We start from the raw sequence: 16,610 nt of genomic DNA, 5'->3' as shown, positions 1-16,610 counted from the left end.
TATTGTTTGAATGCTTTAATCCCAGCCACGAAATCTGGCTCGTCGGTTCGACTTAAAGTTCAGGCTCTGCCGCGCCTTCGCGGACTCGCTCTCCCTCCCTCTACAGCGCCAGAAAATGGGCCTGTCCAGGCCGGATGGCGCATGCGCATCGGGCGGCGAACGGTGGGGGTTGGCCGAGCGGGGTCAGGCGTGGAGGGCGCGGAACCTTCGCCATCCGGAGCTGTCCCGGCTCCGGCGCCCTGGCCGCCGGCTTTTGGGTGCAGCGTCTTCGCCGGTGAATACCGCTTCCGCTCTCCGGGTGTGGCCGCCAGTCGGGTGAGTCTCGGGGGTCCGGGCCGTTCCGAGGAGCGCTGTCTTCGTGGCTGAGATGTGAGGGGAGGCCGCGGGACACTCACCTGTCCCCCCTCAGGTCCCCAACTCGCGCGCCCTGCTGTGTGCCATCCTGCCGGGACTTCGCGCCCGCCTGGGGGGTTGGGACCACTGCGCTGGGTGTTGCCGGGGCGTTGGAGTCGTCCTGAGCTCCCCGCCCTCGGGCATTCTCTGGGACGCGCGCTGGTAGTTGAGAGCCGGCTTCGGTGTAGACTTTTCACTCTGCGGGAATCGCCCCCGCCGCCGCTCTCGAGTCTGTGACCTGGGGCGAGCTCCTCCTCACCCCGAGCTTCCTCGCCTGTGAAATGGGTATAACCCAGCGCCTCGGTTGTGGGAAGGGAAGCTCTGAACACTGTGTGGGACGCGGTGAGCGCCCAGTACGTTGTGGGATTATTACTGTTACTGGGTATCCAGGCGTTTAGGATTTGCTTGTGGTAGGTGAGAGCCTGTTAGGGCGCATCTTAGCTTCAGAGAAAGTTCCCACCAATCCGTCTTGCGATGCGATAATCCAGTAAGATCACTCTCAGTACGCTTTTCAAGGAAAGTGACGTTCAAATCTCGTTTATTGGGTTTCAAGATTACTGAGCTTGTCGTTTCACACTAAGTGGTTTATGAAGAGTCTTCAGTAAATCCGAGTTCTGGAAGCCTTCATTTGAAGACTTACATGCGTAAAAGAAGTTTGCGCTGGCAGAGGAATTCTGTTGTGACACCCCTTGTGTCTCCTGTTCTATCCACACAGGCTTCTGCAGTTGTTTGGTTGATTTAAAGTGACCCTCATTTCCCACCTTTTTAAAAAACACTATGTCGAGGTCTGAATCAATTCTCAAATCCATGGTAATCCTACATTAAACGTTCAGCAGACATTTATTGAGCATTTACTCTGTGCATTTAGGAGAATGTCCCTTCCCTCACTAGCCTGTGTGTTCGTTGACGTTCATGGACTAATTTTTTTTCCTCTGAAATTCATGTGATCTGACAGAGCGCTCAGCACCAAGTAAGTGCTGATAAATATTAGTTCAGGGAAAGCTGCACCTGGGCCCATTCCTTAAGAAATCATGTGGGTGGCTCTCAGTAGCAGTGGGGCATGGTGTGTGCTCTGGGAGCACTTGTCACTTACTCAAAAGCATCTGTTTAGATTTGGTGACTTTGCAGCTGTGATAAGTAAAAGTGGGTAGGGTAGGTAGGTAGTCCCCTGCTGTGTCTGCTACCTCTGCTGAATGTGGTGCAGTTTGAAGTAGAGAAACACTCATTTAACTGATTCCGGTGCTTTCTGAAATTAGACTTTAAAAAAATATCTTTTAGAAATCATTAAGTATTATTTTATCATTTTTCCTGGAGAACAGATTTTTCAGACTCTGAACAAGAGCTTTTCTGGCCTTGTTTTAAAATGACATTAGAAATTATAACTGTAGTATAAATTTCTTTCTGGTGGGGCCACACAATAGCAAAATCTTTCTAAAGAAAACCTAAGTGGCATTAAAATATAGGGTTTCCCCCTTGTGATCATAGATCTGCTGAAGTGTGTTATTAGAATGCTTCCTCCCTTTTCTTCACTAGTTAATGTATTTCTTACTCTCGGTTGTTTTATTTTCGAAAATTGTGCCACCTGGTGGTTGAAATCTTCTGCCTATCATAGAATATGCGTTGAAAAATTTTACCTCAGGGTCTCGGTAGAATAAGGTGAAGCAGTGAATAAAATAAGACTATAGTTTTTATATCTTTAGTGAGGGCACCCTACTGCTTTAACCCTCCCAGCTTACCCCCAAGTAAAAGTTACAGTTGCTTTGCAGGGGCCTATTAGCCAGTTATCAAAATATCAAATTGTCACAGATGGACATTTTTAGGAGTTTAAGTGGACTGTTGTGGTATCAATGTGTGCATACCTGAGGAAGTGGATGGGATTGGCATGGGGAAGGAAGAGTTGTAGCTGTGACAAGTAAACCGTTCTGATGGTTTCTAAATGCCAGTGTAAAAGTGGGACTGAAGTTTTGTGTTTAAGTACTGACAGTTTGAATGGAATTTATCCCTCTCTTTCTCACTGCAAATACCCATACACAAAGTCTTGTCACCAATGAACGTTCCCTTTACCTTTGCTTCAATAGTGCGGCTGATGTTCGTAATTACCTTGGTGCTGCCTTTTGAGATTGTTTTCTGTGTTATCAGTAGTAACAAGCGTTTATCCCTTGAGTGCAAATTTTATTTTTGGAAATGGCTTAAATTTAATTGTGAACTTAGATTTGAGAAGAAACGTAAGGATATACTCTGTAACATCCTTAATTATTAAACTTAGCCAGTCTCTTGGGCACGTTAGGACAGATAAATGAGAAGTTCACACAGCAGCCTGTTTCACTGTTGGACAGCTCCAGGAAGATGACAACTGCCTCTGTACCTTCCACACTTTGGTTTCCAGTCCTGTTCTCGGACACATCTCAGAGTCAGTTCAGTTCAGTCTTTCCTATCAGGTGACAGGGCATTTCAGATATACTAATAATACTTTACCTTTGTCGCACTCACTCTTCACTATTTCAGATACTCTCACATATGTTATTTTATACCTCATGATAGGGACTTCCCTGGTGGTGCAGTGGTTAGAAATCCGCCTGCCAATGCAGGGGACATGGGTTCAAGCCCTGGTCCGGGAAGCCCTGGTCCCACATGCCGCGGAGCAACTAAGCCCGTGCACCACAACTACTGAGCCTGTGCTCTGGAGCCCGCCAGCCATAACTACTGAAGCCCACGCATCTAGAGCCCGTGCTCTGCAACAAGAGAAGCCACCGCAGTGAGAAGCCTGCACACTAGAGAAAGCCCGCGCAGCAACGAAGACCCAGTGCAGCCAAAAAATAAATAAATAAAACTTTAAAAAATTAAAAAAAAAACAAAAACAAAACCTCATGATATAGGTCAAGAGCTAATTCCATTTTATGGAAGAAGAGACTTAGGTCTCAGATTAAGTTAGCCAAAGTGATATAACTTGTGAATAGCTGTGTCCACAGCCTTTGCCTTCAGACCCACATCTTCTCCCTTCAAATCCATTACTTGTCGTACTTAACCAGGCTGTTCTTTCTATCTGTCTACTCTGTTGTGGGTTTCCCTAAGTTAGTAAATATTCCCAATTTCATGAGTGGCTTCCTGTTTAAACCTAGTGTCAGAGCCATCTCCATCCTGAGCATTCCCCCTGGGGGTACTCAAATTGTCAGTGTTCTGGACATGGCTGATCAGGACAAACACAATACTTTTCTTTTTCTTGATGTAGACAGATCCTCTATTTCTAATAATACAGGATAATATTACATTGACTTCTTTGAACCTAGGCCTAGAATTAGTCCCTGTTGAAGTTGTAGCTAACCAGAGGTTCTTTGGGAAATAGTTTTTTTCTATCTGAATTTATTTCAGTCACAAACTGCTGGGAAGGCATGTCTTTCCTATTTTGAATGCGGGAAAAATCTGTCACGGTGGGAGATTACGTTGGGTAGTAACTCTGTCACTTCCTGTGTGACCCGGGGCTTAGTTTTGCTATGAAAATATGAGTAATGCGTATTTTGACCTACAAAAAAGCTATTTCTTATGGTTCAGCTGAACTTAAAAAGGTACCTACTTCCTCCGGTTATTGGGAGGATTATAAGACTTGTGCCTGCATGTGTTAAGTGTTCAAGAAATTATTTTCTACTCTAATAATGTGGATATATTCTTATGACTTTGACGAAATTTTAAAAATAAGCATATGCAATATATATTTAGCTTTTATTCAGTTCATAAAACGTTACTTTGAGTTACAATAGTGTTACTAGAATAAGCTTTTAAAGATGACTACTGGAAGGTGTCAGCACTCATTTAAATGTGCTCTAAGAACAATGCCATTGTTTTAGAGTTATGTTTTGTATATTACACCCAAGAGTCCAGCAGTGCATCTGCATGTACACCAACAGTTAACCAAAGCTGGTAGATAGAAAGGAGAAGAAGAGAATATCTAACTAAAAAGATAGGGTGGAGGCAAGAGGGGAATGATTGATAAAGCAAGGAATTTGTTAGATAAGGGATAAGGTAAGTGTTTAGAGCTTTAGGTTAAGTCACAGCTTTCACCAAGAAGAATAGGAAAAGGAAACTATATGAAACCATTTTCTTGTTTGACACAATCTAGGATAAGTATGTAGACAGGAAGACGTTTTATTGGCACCATGGCTGGGTCTACAGTAGCGTACGTATTTGAAGTAAACTTTTGTGGAGGGAGGAAAAATATGTATCATGATATACATTTACGCTTATATACAAGGTGCATGTGTATATTTAATCTCAGCAGCCAAGTGTGTTCTTAAGTTTTACCTTACCAATGAGAGAGGGCATGTCAGTACATCAGAAGCTTGTTTCTGAACTGTAAAAGCACACATTTGAGGGCTGGTTGATAGAAATATGCAAAAATATTTTGTCAAATATATTTACAAAATAAAATGTTAACGGCATTTTCTAGGTGACTAAACCAGTGTACATCTCCCTTCAGAAAAAATAAGCAAGGCAGAAGCAGGATAACTAATATATACATAAGTGTAGGTATATAATACTGGTATAGTATTAGATGACTTAAATTGCTGGACTGTATGAGACCTCATTTTTCTGAGGCAAAATTTTTATATCTTTGTAAAGACTTAATCAAGTCATCAAGTCATCGGTGGCAGGCAGACAGAACTTGAACTTGGCTGCATTTCCAGTTTCCATTTCAAATACTCAAATACTTACTTGGCACAGCGGCCTGATTTGTGATCTTTAGGTGTGTGGGGTGTGTGTGTGTGTGTGTGTGTGTGTGTGTGTGTGTGTGTGTTTAGTAGTTACTCAGTGGAACAGTGATCTGATATTTTTATAACTTGAAATCTGAAATAGTAGGTATATTATAATTCTCTGCAATTATTTGTTTAGTCATTTTTAAGGATTTTATTTGTTGGGAGTGGGAGGTTGGTGGGCAGTTTGAATTTCTTGGAACATTTTTTAACAGCTTTATTAAGGTATAATTTACATACCATAGAATTTGCTCACTCTAAGTGAATTCAGTGATTTTAGTAAGCTTCAACAGTTGTGCAGCCATTACCACAATCCTGTTTTAGAATATTTTTGTCCCCCAAAGTTTTCTTTGTGCCATTTGCAAATTAATCTCCACTCTCACCTTTGGGCCTAGGCATTGATCAGCTTTTTGTCTCTACAAATTTGCCTTTTTTAGACATTGCATATAAATGGAATCATACATTACAGTCTTTTGAATATGGCTTATTTCATTTAATTTAGTGCTTTTGAGGTTCCTCCATGTTGGCACATGTATAAGTTCATTCTTTTTAATTGCTAGGTAGTAGTACCCCATTGTATAGATATAGCGATTTGTTTATCCATTACTTGATTATTAGACATTTGGATTGATTCCACTATTGACTATTATGAATAATGCTATGAACATTCACATATAAGTCTTTGTGGGGATATATGTTTTCATTTCTCTTGGGTGTGGTCTTAGGAGTGCAGTTTCCAGGTCATATGTTAGGTTTGTGTTTAATTTCTTAAGAAACTGCCAAATTGTTTTCCAAAGTGTCTGTACTATTTAGCATTCCCAGTTGCAATGAGTAAGGTCCCTTTCCTCCACATCCTAACCGGTGCTTGGTATTGTCTGATTTTGTGATTATAGCTATTCTGGTGGATGTGTAGTAATCTTTTCTGAGTTAAAAAGAATAGGTTTAAGAAAAGAATAGGTGAATAGTGCTGCATAAATATAGCAAACACCTGAAAATGATGTTTTATCTTAGACCTTGGCTGCTAATTTTCTTTGTGAAATGAAACAATTAAACTTAATTTCAGGGATTTTAGCTTCTTGATTTCATTGTAATAATTGCATTTTATGAGTATATATGCTAAATTTGAGAAAAAAATTTCCACATCTGCTTCTTGTTTCTCTTCATGGTTTAGTTAGATTTTCTCAGCCAGATGTTAGTTAGGAAGAAAGCAGTCTACATTAATTCACACTGATGTGAGACTGACTAATGGCCCTTTAACCCTTACACATTTAAAAAGGATTAATAGGCCAGTTCTCTTCATTGGTAGAATTTCATCTGAACAAAATGAGTTGTAATCAATTTCAGGAATGTGGGAAGAGTAACTGAAGTCAGGCTTATTAATATAGGCAAGCTGCTTCTGCTTGAGCACCTGTTTCCAGGATTGGGTCTTTTGAGGAGTCCGCTCTTTTCCGAACCTGCATGTTCTCTAAACACTCCTGATAACCTGCCAAATCTGTTAAGTCATTGGATAAGGAAGCTGAGGCTCAAGTTTAATAATTTGCCTAAGGTCAGCATTCTTTTCTGATAAAGGTCACTGCAGGTTCTTACTGAAAATAGTTTTAGGTCGCATTAACAAGTACAGTCACACATATTCAAGACACTCTTGTATCCACAGGTTGCTCTGCTGTGCTCCATCTCCTTCTCCTAAAGATGCATCCTGACTTATCTCCACACTTGCATACTGAAGAATGCAACGTCTTGATTAACTTGCTTAAGGAATGTCACAAAAATGTAAGAGTTCAGAAAAATGACCATAAAGCAAAAATGAAACCTAGGTACAGCACACCGATGTAAAACGTTATCTCCATTAATGGAAGGAAATGATAATGTCTTAGTTATGGGTCTTAGCTTAGTAAAGATTAGCAGTTGATGCTTGTGATTTTTTTTAGAAACCACTTCCCTTTATGATAAGTAGAAATCAAGCATGGTAGTTTATTAGGGAGCTTCTGAAATGATATATAGTAATTAGAATCCCTGTTCCTTGTTCCTTGACTTCTACAGTTCTGTGTTTAAAGGAATTTGAAACATTTTTTATAATTATTTGTTAACTAGATTTAAATTATGACTGGCCTAATTTGACAGGTTTACTTAGTTGTTAGTGGAATGGAAATAAAATTCCATGGTTAAAACCAAAATAGAAAATAAGCCCATTTTTGGAATGCGTTAAATTAATCTGATATTTTTCCCAATGTCAAATATTTAGTTTTTTTCATGTATTTGATGTATGAGACAGTTATAAGGAGCATTTGTGTTTTTCTTTAACTTTGCATGATGCATTATTTCCTTCATGTTATTCATAAACTGTAGATATATCAGATTCCAATAATAGTATTATTTAAACGAGTAAAATTTTAAGACTAAAAGTAAGGTAGTAAGGAATGCCGATGACCTGTGAGGTCAGGTATTTATACTGGTTCAAAGAATGTTGTTGATGACAATATACTTTTCGGCAAACTATTTCTGCCATACATCTAGATTAAGAATTGATACTGTGGGATTGACATATATTCACTAATATGTATAAAATAGATAACTAATAAGAATTGATATTGTAAGTCTTTTTAACTTTAGCCATTGGTTTTAAATTGTGTTTCCCTGGGGGCTGATGACTTTAAGCATCTTTTCATGTACTTATTGGCCATTCATATAACGTCTTTCGCCCATATTTTAAAATTGGGTTGTTTTGTCTTGTTATTGAGTTGTAAGAATTCTTTTTATCATTTGGCATACAAGTCCTATGTCTCATAAGTGTATTATGAATATTTTCTCCCAGTCTGTGGCATCCTTTTTTATTTTCTTAAAGATGTGTTACAAAGAGCCGTTTGTAAGTTTGATGAAGTCTAATTTACCAGTTTTTTCTTTTATTGTTTATGTTTTTTGTGTTCTAAGGATCTTTGTATATTTCCTGGTCACAAAGATTTTCTCCTATTTTTTCTTCTAGAAGTTTTATAGTTTTAGCTTTTAAAATTTAGGTCCGTCTCAAGTTAATTTTTGTGTATGGTGTGAGGTTTGAGTCAAGGTTTATTTCTCTCCCTGCGGATACCCAGTTATTCCAGCACCATTTGTTGAAGAGACTGTCCTTTCCCCACTAAATTACCTTGGTGCCTTTGTCAAAAATCAGCTGACCATATGTGAATGGGTCTACTTCTGGGCTCTCTAGTCTGTTCCACTGATTTATATGTCTGTTCTTAACACCAGTTGATTCCAACATTATCTTACTGGGGCCACCTGGTCCCATGACTGTTTTGTCCTCTTTTCTGTCCCAATTCACTTTCCATGCTGCATCTGGAGTGCTCTCTCAGACGTAAGTTTAATCACTGTTCCCCTTAATGGCTCCCTTTGCCTGTAGAATAAACTCTAAAATTTCTTTGTGTTTCGAGGCCTTAATGTACTGGCCCCTACTTACTCTTGGGCTTGACTACATGCCCCCCCCCCCGCCCCCCGCTGCGCCCCTCATCCTTCCTGCGTGTTCTTGTCTGCAGTTGTACTGGAGCATGTTTTTGTCTTCTAAGCCTTTTTACTTGCTTTTTTCCTATGCTTAACTTAGAGCCTTCCTCACTGTCTCAACTTCTCATTTGCTTGATCAGGTTTTATCATCCTCCAGGCTTTATTCTGGTTAATTTGTCATTTCCTCTTCCTTTTCTTTCCTGGCCCGGATTCTCTGTACTCCAGTAATACTGTACATAATAGATTTCTTACGTTATGGCAGTTACTCTTACACTTTTTGGTCTCAGGACTCCTTCACACTCTTAAAAGTTATTGACAACCCCAAAGAACTTTTGTTTATGTGGACTATATCTACCAATATTTAGTGAATTAGAAATTAAAACAGAAATTGAAAAATACTAATTTATTTAAAAACTGTAATAATAAACCCATTACATGTTAATAGTTATTTTTCATAAAAAAGACCTTATTTTCCAAAACAAAAAAATGATGGAGGGCTTCCCTGGTGGCGCAGTGGTTGAGAATCTGCCTGTTAATGCAGGGGACACGGGTTCGAGCCCTGGTCTGGGAAGATCCCACATGCCGCAGAGCAACTAGGCCCGTGAGCCACAACTACTGAGCCTGTGCGTCTGGAGCCTGTGCTCTGCACCAAGAGAGGCCGCGATAGTGAGAGGCCCGCGCACCGCGATGAAGAGTGGCCCCTGCTTGCCGCAGCTAGAGAAAACCCTCGCACAGAAACAAAGACCCAACACAGCCAAAAATAAATTAAAAAACAAAAAAAACCAAAAAAACTCCCAAAAAACGGTGGAAAGAGTGACATTGCTTTTGCATTTTTGCAGTTCTCTTTAATGTTTGGTTTAATAGAATACAGTTGGTTCTCATATCTGTCTCTGCACTCAATCTGTGGTGATATTACACTTCATGTAGCCTCTGGAAAAATCCACTGTACCCTTGTGAGAGAATGAAAGTGAGCAAAGCAAATAAGATCTTCAATTATTAGGAAGATAGATTTTACCTTCCCCTGGAAAGGTCTTGGGTAGCCCTGGGGACTACACTTTGAGAACCACTGCTTTAAAGCGATCACTTCATGATTTTTCTCTGAGCTATGAGAGTAGGGCCCAGGTCCACCTTGCTCACTGTTGTGTCCCTAGTGCCTGGGACACTGTCTTCCGGACACTGACTGATTGATTCACTTATTCAATCAGTTGCTCTACCAGTTTGTTCTCTAGAAACAGACACCAGGCATTGGAGGCTTATGCACGTGTATACAAGAGAAGTGCAGTCCATGGGCATTTCTTTTACCAACTCCACTGGGGCATTTTGGGTTTGTTTTTCACATAATGTTACAAGAGTATAATTCTCTTTTGGGCTAATGTTGAGGTGGAAGTGAAAATATAAATTAGTTTTTGTCTTGAATTTTTAAAATAAGATGTATGTGTATGGGATGATTGGAATAAATATAAACTAAACTATGAAATACTGCCTTACATTCTAAAAGTTTAACCCTTTCTGGTATTTCTGTTTGGCCAGAAGGTGTGTGAAAAAGCATTGTCCCTGTTTGTTGTCAAGGAGGTAGTTTATACACAGGAAATATTTATCCTGAAAAGGTAATTAGGTAATCAGTAGGAGATCTTAAATGCTTGCCAGAAAAACTCTGACCATTTATTCAATGTGGACCAGAAAAGTACATTTAAAGTGGTGAAGAAACAGGGAAAAAAGAAGTAGCATGACTATTACTAATTATGTGTTGTCTGGTTTCCATGAAAGCCTTAATTAGAAAGAAAAGGAAAAGATGTGCTTATTGTTACAAGTTAAGCATTTATGGCATGTCATTATAGGAGATCACCATGCTGTCCGACCTACGCATAAAAATCGTGACATGCAAACACACTAATTATGGCCCTACTAAAATTCAGGTTCTTGATATCAGTCTTTATCTGCTTTGGAGCATATATACTTTTTGCCATGATAATAGTCACAGGACTTGAAACCACTAGAAGATTTTTATTTTTGCTTTTCAAACAAAACAGACTTTGAATTCAGACATTGATTTTCTGATATTGTGAATTAGTGGCTTGTTTATGGGGCCCCTACAGGCCATCTAATAATAGTGTTATGTGTTTCTAATTTATTTTGATGACATTTGAATGGAGGCAAATGAGAAAATGGCTTTGGCACCAAGCTTTCCATAAGTAACTCTTCTATGGGACAGGAGTGTTTGCTCATGAAGGAGGTTACTGGTCGTGTCAATATGGCTACACTGCCCTTTGACATCACTCTATAATAGAGGATGGATAACATGCCCTTAAAGAAAGGGTATTAGGTAATAAAATGCTTTTCACTCGGTCACTGTGAGGTTTTGGCAGGTTAATAGTCTTCTCTTTTATCAAAGAAAAGTCTTTTTATTTTTCATTTCTACCTATAGAGCATTTATTCCTCTTTTGTAGGAATGCCAGGATAAGCCTGTTTATTTGTATATTTTATACTTGTGACTTAACTATTTGCTTAACTATTAACTGTTTGCTTATTGACAAAGTGACCCATTAAACCCATTTCTGTAGGAATAAGTGTTTCAATTCTGTGTGCCAGAGACCTTAGCATATGGGATGAAATATTTTACGCCTTTTCTTCCTTTTAGCACAGCATTCTGAAATTTTTTGGTCATTGCAATGATCTTGATCGGGAGATGAGAAAATGCTTGAAGAACGAGGTAAGGAAAATGTTAAAGGATGGAAATGGTTGAACTATAGAAAAGAACATCTTGGAACAATATTATATATTACTGCCATTATTAAGTTTTTTGCAAATTTTTGTATAACACCGATTGACTTTATATGTATGTCTTCCCCTAAAACCAAGAGGAGAAATGAAAGTGTCTTCTGGGGACAATTTTGGGACATTGCTGATTTTTTTTTGCATGTACATAAATGAAAACAACTATCTTATAATAGTCACTGTAACTCCTTTGGATGAATTTTTAAGGTTTAGGACATTGAATCTGTTCAGCAGAAAGACTTGTCAGTCAGTGTTTAGCTATAGCAGGTAACTAAAACTCCTTGGGCCTCAATTTCCTTGTATAACATGAGGAGGCTAGACTTAGGCTCTTTCCAGCTTTAAAATTTTGCATTTCTTTATAATTATAGTATGTACAACCCATAGGGATCTAGTGTGACTTGTTTGGAAAGACTTGTTTCCTGAATACAGTTTTAGGCTATGACTTGGACTTGGGCAAATAGCCAAAGTTTATTGTCTTTTTGCAGGTACTGCAAACTGAACAGAGTGCATTTTAAATCTTTGAAAAGAAATTTAATTCCATTTCTGTTTTGTTCATCAGATATTTTAGGTCCAGAACCTTTAAAAATATATAACTACTAAAAATCTGCCCTCCAATTTGCGTTTTCTGTACTTTTGAACTGTTTTTCCCCTATAAGCCTCATATTGAAAGGTATTAGATATGATATTTGAAGCCATTCAGCATCTATGAATCATTTTTTGTGTTTTCCACTTTGGGGCTCTCCCCCCCACCACCTCCGCCTTCCTGGAATCCCTTTACAGCATCTTTCCTGTTTGAAAAACTTCCTGGAGTTCTAATAATTTTCTTTGTGTGAACAAATGGGTATAAGTGTTTTAAACTGATTTTTGAAAAGAGTTTTTTCATCATATGTAAATGGTAGTTTATATGGAAACTAAACCTAGGGCTGTGTTCCTGTTTCAATAAGATTATGGAAAAATAAAACCCATACTGTTTTATTTGGTATAGCTGTTTGTTTCTTACATGCTTTCAGTTGTATAAGGTAGCTTTTTTCCTAAGTTTAGATTTTTTTTTTGTCCTTACAGTTCAGTGATTTTGCCATTGGTTTGGTGATTAGATCCTCATATGAAATTTTTTTTTCCCTATTTGGTAGAAGAATGTGTAGATATTTTTCTTATTTTGTCTGAGTTTGTTTTCGTATAAATTTCAGGTTTTCTCCTTGACTACTTTCTAAGTCCTCTATGTAGTTTTTATATTGCTTCATTACCTGATTTATAGATGTTTTTCTGTCTGTTCTTTCATCCTTCAGTTCTCCGAACCTGTGCTCATTTATTTCCTCTCTGCTTTTAATGCTTCCCAGTTTCCCATTTACTGCTTCTAGTGCTCTCCTCCTACCATTTCCTTCATGTGTCATTTAAGTACTTCATTCTTTGAAGCTTTTAACTAGAAAAAAGGTCCGGCCAGTTCTTTCTGATCCTCTCTTTGCTGCTGTGTTGCTGCTTTTGTTCTTTTTATTGAAATAATCGCTAATACTACTTCTGCAGCATCCTCTTTTGTCTCTCTTACTTGTTTGGTTTGGTTTGATTTTTGGCTAATTGACCTTCCATGCTATCTGTGTTGTTTGGTGGCATTTTGTGAGTAACACCATAGTTATCCTTCTTTTTTCTTCTTTTATTCAGGGGCCATGTTGACTCCCTTTGGAGATACCGTAACATATATTTTAATATAGACTCTGTTTTAATTTGCTTTATGACTTATTCTATTGGCCTGCTACAGAGTATTGTCTTCTGAAGACTTACCCATAAGACCCTCCTTTGAACCTGATTGTTGGAGGCTTCATATGATTAAAGAGGGATATCAAATATTTTTCTCAGAGCAGGTATCCCTCCATGTTCTACAACGTTTTTTTTTTTTTAACCTTTTAAAGTAATGAAACGCCCTTCCCCTCTCCCCCTGACAGTCTTATGAAGAAAATTAATGTATGACGGATAAAAGGAATGTTTTGGTTAAAGGAACCTGGTGTTTCATCTGTTATTTGAAATGGCCCTTTGATGAGGAAAAAAAAAGTTCGAAAACTGCTACTATTCCAGAAGATATGTTAGAACTCTTCAGTCAAAACTTTAGACCTAGAAAACTTCTTAAAGATTATCTAGCCCAACTCCTTACATTTGAGCTTACTGGCCCAGAAGATGAAGTAACTCAAAGGTGTTAATCTCAGGACTCAGGGGAGGCAGCCAGAGTCCCTGGTTAGTGCTCTGTCACTTGTCTTTTGTTTCTGTGGCTTCTTTCCATATCTCTGACAGCTGAAAGATTTTGATGTCCAATTATTCACATATACTCAGTTTTTTCAACTTGAATTTGCTTTTCGTTTTTTTTCACTCTGCCTGAGAACCCCTCTTGCACCTTTAAATTATGTCTTTATTTGTGTATATATTATAAACATGTAAATATACACGTATGAAACCACTTACATTCAAGTTTCTCTGCTTTAAACAAGTATTTTTTCTCAGTGCCAGGCTCTGGGTTTCCTGTTAGTTATAACCTGCTGGCCAGATCAGAATACTAGGCTAAAATCCTCCAAGGTGAAAACTACATTTAGATCCAACCGATTACAGAAACATAGGATTTGGGGAGAATTGAGTTTGATGACTATTCATGATGAAAAAATCCTAGGAAGTTCAGCTGACTATAAGTTTCCATATGACCCATTAGGATAATATGGTTACTAAGAGCCAGTTTCTCTTTTGGCAATATTTATACAAATATGATGTGTCTCGGTCATAAGAACTAGTAGGCCCACTGTAGTCCATATCTGCCGGACTTTGTTTAGAGCACTAGAGTATTTAATTCTGGTGTGGTATTTTTTTATAAGGGGTTATTCGTATTAAAGTGTTGTATAAAAGGTACTTTACAGATAAGCCTTTAGAAGGCAGAAGCTATGTTCTGTGGAACAGTTGTAGAAACCAGCAGCGTTCAGCCTGTAAAAGAGATAGTGGGTTACCTGTAATCAGATATTTGGAAGATTGTAGCAGGCAAGGAGAAATAGAGGGAAGTAGGAGAATTTACAGGGAAACACTTATTGGTTCAACATGAGAAGCTCTGGAACAAGAAGTGTCCAACAGTTGAACGGGCTGCCTCTCGGGGTGGGGAGCCTCCTGATTAGAAGTGTTCAAGTAGAGGTTAGATGACACGCTAGATTGTGAGCTTCTGGAGAACAGGGACAGGACTCATCCGTCCTAAATATTTATTGAATTCACGTTTTGGGAGGAAATTAACTCAGCAAATATTTCTGCACCATTAGGAGTTAGCTGCTGTACTGTATTGAATGAAATTTTACTAGATGGCCTCTAAGGTCACTGTTTCCAATCTCAGATTCAGTGAAATAAGAGCCGTGTAGAAGTTTTGTCAGTAAAAACGTTATTTTTATTTTGCAAATATATCTAAATATCTAACGTATGTAAATGGTGACATAATCTATTGTCTCTTTTCTCCCCCCGCTTCCTTTTATTTTCCAGTACATGGAAAAGAGGAACAAGAGCAGGGAGCGTGGCAACGCAATGCGAAAGAGACTTTTTAATCCTCCAGAGGAATCTGAAAAATAGATCATATTTTCACTGGATGCCTTGGCTGAGAGAAGACCCAAAGACTCTTGGGTGGTAGCTGAAGGAATCCCGTTGCATTTGGTCTCCAGAATCCTTTGAATGGAAAGTGACCCATGAGAAATCGAGCCTTGGAGAAGTATGGAAGCCCTGGATCCGGAATGTTGGTTGGGCAGAGCTGTTAGAACTCTCTCTCCTCTTCCAGCGCACCTGAGACTTCTAACGTGTTTGTTCCCTTTGCCTACGGCCTGTTGACATTTGAGTAACTTATCTCCCTCAATAAAATCATTGATTCTAATCATATTTTCTCTGTTCTCTTAGACTTTCTTGGAATTAGGGCAAAATGGTGCCGTTAGACTTCTCTTTTTGCAGTGTGGCAGTTCTGGAGCCTAAACGTTGAAAGCACGGCTAGGGCAGACAGAGTTTGGGGAAATCCCAGCTGTGTTAACTCTATGAAAATCTTCCAACTTTATTGTTTTTAAAGAGCTCTTTTCCAAAAGGTTAAATGTTTAGCATTGATAACATTGTGTCTGGCTAGGATTTAAGTCTGAGCAGACTTAGCTTCTCCGTTTGGTTGAAGGTGCCCACCCTGGGTGCCAGTTGTCTCCTGGGCATCAGCCTTAGGCCCGCGTGCCTCCTCTTTGCTGGGCACAGGGCCCTTCTTCCCAGACTCATTTCTAGCAGCCATCCTGCCAGTGTTCCTTTTGCTGGGTGTTTCTGAGACCTGTGACAGTCTGGAAGCCAGCTTCCAGCCATGGCCACAGCAGGGCCTTGAACTTCCTGTTGGATAAGGTGTCAGCAGACTGTGAGCCATGAGCTCTGTGTAGTGAACTCTGCCTTCATGTGCAGCAGGAGGCCTTGTTGGGCATCAGTGTTTGGTAGTGATTTCCCCATCACAAGAGGTGTTCAAGAGGCTGGACATTCATTTAGCAAGGGGGTTACCCAGGGTAACAGACATTCGATAAAGGCATGGAGGAAGAAGCAGAATTAATTCTGAGGTCCCTTTCAAGACTGAGATTTATGAATATTTATTCAGTCAGCCCTCCCCACCACCCCCTCCCCCAAGTGTCAGGCAGTACAGGTACAGAAGTGAGACATTTTGTCTTCAGAAGCTTGTAGTAAACTGACAAGTTGACTATTACAGTAGTGTAGTAAGTACCATGATTAGGTAGGTGTCATGGAAAACATAGGGCACCCATGCCCAGCCTTCAGGAGGAAGGAGCCATTCCAAGAATGCTCCTTAGCAAAGGTGACCTTTGGCAAACAGAGTGAAAATGGAACTGTCTCAGGAACTTAAGGTTGTTTAGCCTGACTGGGATATGAGAACTACTGGTGGAAGAAGATCCCAAACAGCTTTGAATTCTGTTGCAATTTTATCTTCAATGCTATGATAACCAGTTGGGGAATTAGAAATGGTGACTAGGGATTTGTGGAGGGGCCTTAGTTGGAAGGATGATGTGTTTCAATTTGTATTTTAATAATGTTTTTCTGGTTATGGTTTGGGGGATAAATTGGAAGAGATGGGAGATTACACCCAGGGAGACCAATTTGGTTTTTGCCCCAACATAAATGAGAAATTAGGGCCTGAGTTAAAGAAGTGGCTTGGGGATCAAGAAGAGGGACTAGATTTGAGGG

General features: G+C 39.4%; 1 protein-coding gene and 1 long non-coding RNA gene across 6 annotated transcripts in view; one reads left to right on the top strand and one right to left on the bottom strand.

Annotated features, from left to right (window-relative positions):
• The window catches only part of CMC2 (C-X9-C motif containing 2), a gene marked incomplete at its 5' end in the record, with an annotated part of 39,191 nt that extends 23,913 nt beyond the window's left edge, over positions 1 to 15,278 (top strand). The window contains 4 exons of one of the 5 annotated variants that reach the window (XR_014257007.1): positions 142 to 315; positions 11,263 to 11,334; positions 13,153 to 13,255; positions 14,892 to 15,278. Coding sequence is in view for 4 of the 5 variants with exons in the window: in XM_082439236.1 (XP_082295362.1) it covers positions 142 to 315; positions 11,263 to 11,334; positions 14,892 to 14,978 (333 nt within the window). Of the gene's footprint in view, positions 1 to 141; positions 316 to 6,792; positions 6,953 to 11,262; positions 11,335 to 13,152; positions 13,256 to 14,891 lie in introns of those variants that run through there. The other 4 variants (XM_082439237.1, XM_082439235.1, XM_082439234.1 and 1 more) reach the window with 4 other exon arrangements.
• Positions 1 to 16,610, bottom strand: part of LOC309649344 — a 979,232-nt gene that overhangs the window by 47,720 nt on the left and 914,902 nt on the right. The gene's annotated exons all lie outside the window — the stretch shown is intronic.

The sequence above is a fragment of the Balaenoptera physalus genome (assembly GCF_965194825.1).
Source record: "Balaenoptera physalus genome assembly, chromosome: 19".
Taxonomy (NCBI): domain Eukaryota; kingdom Metazoa; phylum Chordata; class Mammalia; order Artiodactyla; family Balaenopteridae; genus Balaenoptera; species Balaenoptera physalus.
This window is presented reverse-complemented; position numbering and strand designations above follow the sequence as displayed.